At 38.6% G+C, this 7,364-nt stretch overlaps 1 protein-coding gene across 1 annotated transcript in view; it reads left to right on the forward strand.

Annotated features, from left to right (window-relative positions):
• LOC138625234 (protein unc-13 homolog B-like) overlaps nt 1–6,123 on the forward strand; it is a 140,951-nt gene extending 134,828 nt beyond the window's left edge. Inside the window, exons 49-55 of the mRNA XM_069706015.1 lie at nt 648–692; nt 1,413–1,484; nt 1,905–2,052; nt 2,176–2,232; nt 2,770–2,853; nt 3,795–3,954; nt 4,042–6,123. Of these exons, the coding sequence (XP_069562116.1) occupies nt 648–692; nt 1,413–1,484; nt 1,905–2,052; nt 2,176–2,232; nt 2,770–2,853; nt 3,795–3,954; nt 4,042–4,324 (849 nt within the window). The 3' untranslated portion in view covers nt 4,325–6,123. The remainder of the gene's footprint in view (nt 1–647; nt 693–1,412; nt 1,485–1,904; nt 2,053–2,175; nt 2,233–2,769; nt 2,854–3,794; nt 3,955–4,041) is intronic.
• The last annotated feature ends 1,241 nt before the right edge of the window (nt 6,124–7,364 follow it).

Genomic DNA, 7,364 nt, shown 5'->3' on the forward strand with positions numbered 1-7,364 from the left:
GCCATCTGCTGGATGATGTCAGCAAGTGTATTTCTCTTTTGCAAAATGTTGGAATGATTTAATTTTTTTACAAGGTTTGTTCCAGTTTGGTTTCTTCTGTGTGTGTAGTCATGTTAAAAAAGCTATTGCAATTCAAGCAAATCATGTTAAGGGCCCTATACTGGTGCAGCACAGATTGAGGCGCATACCGAGGGTTTGTGCAGCGCAAGGAGCTTTTTTCCAAGCTTGCGCCGATTAAGCATCATCAACCCTTGGAGGCCAACTTGTAGTACCATTAATTCAGGGAATAAGAGCCTGAGCCTGTAAGTTTCCCTGTTGTTAAAGTTTAGTTTGGCGGTGCCGCTTTGCTCCTTTTTCAGCCAACTGACACACTGTGCCACAGTGGTTTTAAAGGAATGAGGGGACCTAATTTGTTTCGCCAAAAATGAAGTCGACTGTGACACACCTCCTACTTATCTATTCCTTCTACTTTGCCACAGCGTCATGCTGTGCCAGAGATGCACCTGCGATTGTGTTCACTAGTTGGCCATACCTACTTACACATGCACCTGCAATTGTGCTGCGCCTAGGGATGAAAATAGGGCCAAAGTTTTATATAAGGGCCATGTCATATATAATATAATCCACTTCCCCCTCTCTCTCTGCAGGGAGCCCAATTCCTCACTGCAGCTAAAGGTCTTTCTAATCTCAAGGTAACACACAAATGGCACTTTTATGTGTTTGAAGGGACATTATAAAGACTAATTAAGATTTAGAGTTCATTACAGTGTTCTGTCAGTTAGTAGTGAGGTAAGAGAATAAAAGTAGAAATGACCATTCTGTAAAACCTGTCTATCAACAAAAATCTCTTTCTAAGATTTACAGCCTAAAGTTTATTGATTGAAGCTGTCAAAGTTGCTTAAATCGTGATATTAGCTACAGAGACCACAGGTTCTTACGGAAAATATATATATATATATATATGTTTCAGCACCTACAGCAGCAGGCAATCAAACAAGTTCAACTTTGCACATTCATATGTGGATTTTAACCACCATTGGTGTCTGTTGCTCGCTAAGGATACTGCAGGAGGCTGCATAAAGTATGCAGTTTAAATACTAGACAGGCTGGGTATAACATGGAGGGAGAACATATACAGTTTCTAAGTATGTTCCTGCCTCGCTGTTGAGTGCATACAGTATATTGGTTTTGTGGAGCTAATCAGTTAACTTTTTAATAAATTATTGTTAATAAAGACAACAGAATGGGGTTTTTCCTTTTTTGCAATAGCTTGCCCACTGACCTAAGTGCAGTCACTGTAGTTGCTATTCAACATTTTGTGGTTATTTCTGTTTTGTTTTACTTGATCTATTTTGAGTTTTGCTCTCATTAGGAATGTTTTTCTAATGTTTGTCTATGAACTCTGGCTGTAGGGAGGAGGTGAAGCCAAAACCCTGACACCCAAACAGTGCATAATTATTGATGCGGGGTTGGAGACAATCAAGGTAGGTGAAGACCTGCATACTGTCATATCTGAATGCAAGATAAGAAACAGGAGAAAAATGACACCTGTGATTTTTGATTGATAAGATACTTTGGCATTGTACAGGAACATATAAGACAATAATAAAAAGTCATGATTTTATTTCCTTGTCTGGTAGCCTTCACCAAACAAGATGAGCATCTAGTTTGTAAAAATTACAAACATTTACTGCATGCTTAAAACCTCCTTCAGCTTAAGATGTTGCCATCAGATTTAAACCGAGACTTGATAAGAATATATCTTTTTTTTTCTTCTTCCTTTATCAATTTACTGAAGAAAAACAACTTCTGATTTATGCATATTTCTGGGAAAATAAATAAATCTTTCTATTTTTTTAGTACATAACCAGCATACAGGATGACATGTTATTCCTTCCTTTCAGCAATACTTCCATGCAGGAGGAAATGGGCTGAAGAAGGCATTCGTTGAGAACAGTCCTGAACTGTCATCACTACGTTATGCCCTCTCCCTTTACACCCAAAGCACCGATGCTCTCATCAAGACGTTTGTCACCACACAACACTCCCAAGGTGATCACACACACACATGCTACATGTAGTGTACATGTTTGTAGTTGTTGTTGAATGTCCCTTGTCTGGGTCAAATTGACTAAATGTTTCCTTAAACTTATCTGTTCTTTCTCGTCTTCTCAGTGCACGATGGGATGGGCATCAGAATCACTAGCAATGAGAAGATTAGACCTGATCGTGGTAAGTCCACTGGACTCTGAAATAAGAGCTTTTTGGGGTTCTACAGTAGCACTGAGCTTCTTGTGGGGTTCCTTGTCGAAAAACGGACCTCCCTGAGATCGAGAGAAATAAAACTGAATCTCTTTCACACTATTTCTTAGTATTCACCCTTCACTAAAGACATGCTCTGACAACCAGCAATGCACAGTTTCTTTGCCACGGTTTACATTGGCAAGGCAAGACATGCAGCCATTTTTTTTTTATTATACAAACTTTCAAATTCTAGCATTTTGTCCAGGTTCACCAAAGAACATGCCTCTTTTCTGTGTGCTTATTGAGGTTTTGAGATATGTTGTATGTTAGAAAATTACCCCCTTATCAAATACTAACAATTCAAATTTAAAAATACAGAGTTGTGTCTTTACTGTTACCCAAAATGTCATCATCAGCCTTTATAGAATTGAAATGATTTTTTTTCCAAGCAAAACAAAGTGGTAAAATCTGGAATATATTGTTAATTATGTTAATGTATAAAAATGTGCCGGCTGTGTCATACAGGTTCAGGGGTGGCAAAGCCAATTGGAGAGGCTGTGCTGCAGATCGACATGTTGCTCGGGAAAGAGCGCAAGGTTAACGTCAAAGGTGAGACACCTGAGTTTAAAATACACAACCACGCAATTATGTTTAAAATATGTGGATTTTACTTGTTTCTCTGTTTGACAGTGTTTTCAACAAATCCGGTTTTGAAATCACAGCTGACCTCTGTATTGTCTCCAACTATTTTGTATGAATTTTTTTTTAAATTATATATTTGCGGGGCTACCCACCAGCCAAGTTTCACGTGAATCACAAGGCTGTAAGCCCTGAGTGAACGTCCCTGGTTTGGTCCCCTGGCCACCCGCAGTCAGATAAGTCAGAAAAATAGATTGTGATGTGAATGGTTCATACTGTAATGAATTAGTAGATCACAAACGAAACAACTTTGTGTACCCCTGCTGTAGAGTATTTCAAGTTGTCTCTTAAGAAGTGTAAGTGTAAGTGCCATAGTTTTGCGAAATAATTTACTGAAACAAAGACAGACCAGTGACTGATCGAATTTCTTTGGAAAATGCTCAGTGATTGGCTTTTGATTGGTTTACACTCCAAACAAGAAATGTAAAAGTTGGCATTGACATGACATGAATATTAACCCTTCTGTTATGTTCAATTCAATGTAGTTTATTTGTATCTATATCGTGCCAAATCACAACACAAGTTATCTTAAGGCACTTAACAAAGTCAATGCGCTAACAAAAGAACCCAACAACATTATTTAGAGTAACCCAAGAATTCAACAATTCCTACAGGAGCAATAGCTAGAAAGGGGAAAAAAACTTTTAATAGGGAGATAAACTTCCAACAGTGGGAAGAAAAAACTTCCCTTCAACTGGAAAGAAACCTCTAACAGAGCCAAGCTAAAAGGTGGGGGACCATCTGCCTCAATCGATTAGGGTGAGGGGTGAGGATGCTCAAACAGCATTATAGACAGGAATACACTTTTTTGTCATTCATTTGCCTTCACGCTCTCCCATCTCTCTTTTCAGTCATCGCAGTTAACGACATGAAGTGGCAAACATCAGGGATGTTTCGGCCTTTTGTGGAGGTCTCCATGGTCGGTCCCTTCCTGGCCGACAAGAAGCGCAAGTTTACCACAAAATCCAAGAACAATAGCTGGACGGCAAAGTTCAACGAGGCTTTCCAGTTGTGAGGGAGACATCTGAACCACCTACAAATGTGTTTGAGATTAGCTAAATTATGTGCTAATTATTCATTTCTTTTTCTTCTTTGTAGTATCTTGGGTAAGGAACCTCCAGACTGCTATGAGCTTCAGGTGACGGTGAAGGATTACTGTTTTGGCCGGGCGGACCGGGTAGTCGGCTTGGCTGTGGTTCAGCTGCGTGACGTAGCAGACCGCAAGAGTTGCGTATGCTGGTGTCCTATCGGGTCGCACATTCACACCGACGAGACAGGCATTACCGTGATGCGTATTCTGTCCCAACGCCCCGCTGACGAGGTGGCCAAAGAGTTTTTCAAGCTGAAATCTGAAACTCGTCCCGTGGAGGAGGGTAGATGAGATGAGGCACTGACTTAGAATTACATATTATTGCGATAATGAAACTGACAAGAATCAGGGTCGTTGTTAAGAGGCAAGGCTGCGTGTTGTTTACAGCTTTGTCTGTTTTTTTATGAGCACTGCCATCTTCATCCTCGGACACACAGATCCTTAACTTGAACACAGCAGACAAAACCAAGATGAATAGCTATCCAAAAAAAAAGAAATGTAAATAGTAGAGTACATCCCTGTGATGGACAGGCGACCTGTCCAGGGTGTACATCGCCTTTGCCCAAAAGTCAGCTGTCAGGATAAAGCGGGTATAAATAATGGATGGATGGATAGTAGAGTACACTTTTGAAGGAGATGCTCCCTCAAATTGTTAATTTAATATTATTATTATTATTATTATTATTATTATTATTATTAAGCAACATATGGTTTTAAACTCTTGAGATTTTCTTGGTCAAATTTAAATCACTAAATAGTTTAGTCCTCTGTAACCATTTCAGCCTGTATAATATTCAATATATTTGATGTCAAAATAACATAGAAATGAATGAATTTTGGTCTCTGGGCAATGTGAAAAGATGTAAAGAAGACATTAGTTTTAAAATGGAACGGATCTGGAAAATTACTGCTGTGAATGACTGGGTAACTATTAGATGAGATGAGAGTTGGCGACAGTAGGCCAATCCCAGATTCTTGAACCATTGAGGCCTTTGACGTCCTTACAAACATCTTGTGTGACTTGGTACCACTGCTGACCTTTTTTTTAATCATCAATTAACTGACTAAGTTAACACATTAAAATGAACAGATATTATATTTAGCATGAGTTGTTGTGTAAATCTCTGGCTTGAAAACACACATTTGAAGAGGTAAACAAAGAGGACTGATCCTAAATTTCAGTCTGGGAATTTAGTAGCAAATAATTATTCCCCAACTTTGGTTCATGAGTTGCTAATTTTTCATTCAACATGCTGACAGTGCATGCACATAAGTTACATCAAAAGTCACATCCTTTTATTCATACCACTTGGAGCACCAGACACACACTATAGAAAAAAATTATCCTGATATCAAACTGGGATATGCCAATCCAGAGAGCAAGTGTCATACAAGTACAGATTTTCTGGAGAATTAGCACTTGTGACACTGCGTGGGACAGCAGAATATTTGAATCCTTTGAAGCAAGAAGAGGTGTGTTAAGATGACACTAATGTGTGTTTACCTTAAATGATGAATGTTTGGTAGTATTTTGCTCAGACTGAATATGTAAAATCTTGAATGGGATTTTGTAGTAAGATATACAAATGATGTACAAAGCCTTAAAAAAGCCAGATAGCCCGCGACGCTACTTCAGATTCAGAGACAAACTTGAATTGAATTGCAATACTGAATTGTAAGGTAAAAACATTTAACAAGGAATAATAGATTTCAAGTACCTGACTGACCACTGGACTGTGGCCAGTCTGAAGTTTTGAATTTGGTTTTCCTGTTTTTAGTGTTAAATTGTGACTGTGAAGACCTATTGACCTGCAAGGAATGGAAGGAAACAAATATGACAACCTGTTTTTAGTTATTAAATAGTGTCACCTGCACCTCTATAGAGGACCAGAAATGGACCTCTAATTTGCTTTTTGTCTACTTTTGCTGTTTTCCCAAATTAGATGAGAACAAACTTTGCCATTCATGCAGTCACATACTGTACAAACCATATTTTTTTTATATATATATATATATTTCATTTGTATTTGCATTAACCACAAACTTAGACTGATACATACTAACCCTAAAAGAACTGACCGAATCATAACCTGGTTTGTTCCACACTCTTGTCTGTTAATTTTATGCCAAGGAACACAAGGAAGTTTTCAGCAAGCCACATTCAACTAGCATCCTTTATGTATTTTTATTCTTTACAGACAGATGTGGCCTTTGCAGACCAACCACTTTTTACTGCACATTTTCCTAAACCAGCTGCATAATAGCTGGTTCAAAAGTTTATCTTTGGTTCTACTGTACTGAACTGAACAACTATCTTCCTGCAGTAGGTGTGATGAGTGCAATGGTCATATTTGTTGAGACAACTTGAACTCTTTTAGTGACTTATAAACACTGTAAATTTTTAAAATATAAAAGCCTACGATCAGAACATATATTTATTGTACATAAAATCTATTGTACTTGTGATTTTTTTTCATGTATGTATTGTGAAATTTAAAGATTGATCAACTGTATTTAAATTGCTTATCATCATTTTAATGTGACAAAGAAAATACTTGTAACAATATTTTGTACATAAAATAATTATGAATCAAGTCAGTGGGTCCTGTCCTGTGTGCTGGTTTTGAGCTTGCAATGTGACATCACGGAAACCTAACTACAATCCAGATATATCACAGATTCAGTCGTGGCAACAACCAGTTTACTATTCTCTGCACTTTTAGGTTCTCTTACTTGACTGCCAAGGTTACAACCCAGCTCTTAGAGGAAAGGGAAGCAACATAAAATCGACATAATATAATAAATGAAAATAATATACAAAATTGGATGAACTTAAAGAGGAAACTAGGAAAAACTGGTGCTGGTCAAATATAAAAACAATTAGAGGACATTAAGAAAAGAATACATCTTTAACTAACTTACCTGAAAAAAATGAGGTGATGATGACATGGACGAGAACAGCTGGGTTCAACGCGTCACCTACACAGCGGAAGAGGCGCTCGACATCCTCGACCTGCTTGAGCGTGCTGCACGGCATGAGGCCTGACTTGGCTCCCTTCCTCGCATGCTCTACCCCTGGTTCTGCCCTCCTCCCACCTCATCCACCTATTCTCCAGCTCACCGCAGTAATTGAGAGGGCAGCACAGAGGAAAAATATCCTACTGCCACCTGAGCCACCTGCTCCCGCTCGAGACGAGTTCCTGGGTGACACCTTGTAAAACCTCTGAGAGTGTAGAGTATTTAATAGTTTGTTCCTTTTTTGTCTTTATTTTGGACAAAATGCATTGGTGCAGAAATGCATTTTGAAGGTCCGAAAACTGGAAGTAGGTAG

Source organism: Brachyistius frenatus, unplaced genomic scaffold, assembly GCF_029030835.1.
Source record: "Brachyistius frenatus isolate BFR_SWC_R1_liver_20210118 unplaced genomic scaffold, ASM2903083v1 Contig_60, whole genome shotgun sequence".
Classification (NCBI taxonomy): Eukaryota; Metazoa; Chordata; class Actinopteri; family Embiotocidae; genus Brachyistius; species Brachyistius frenatus.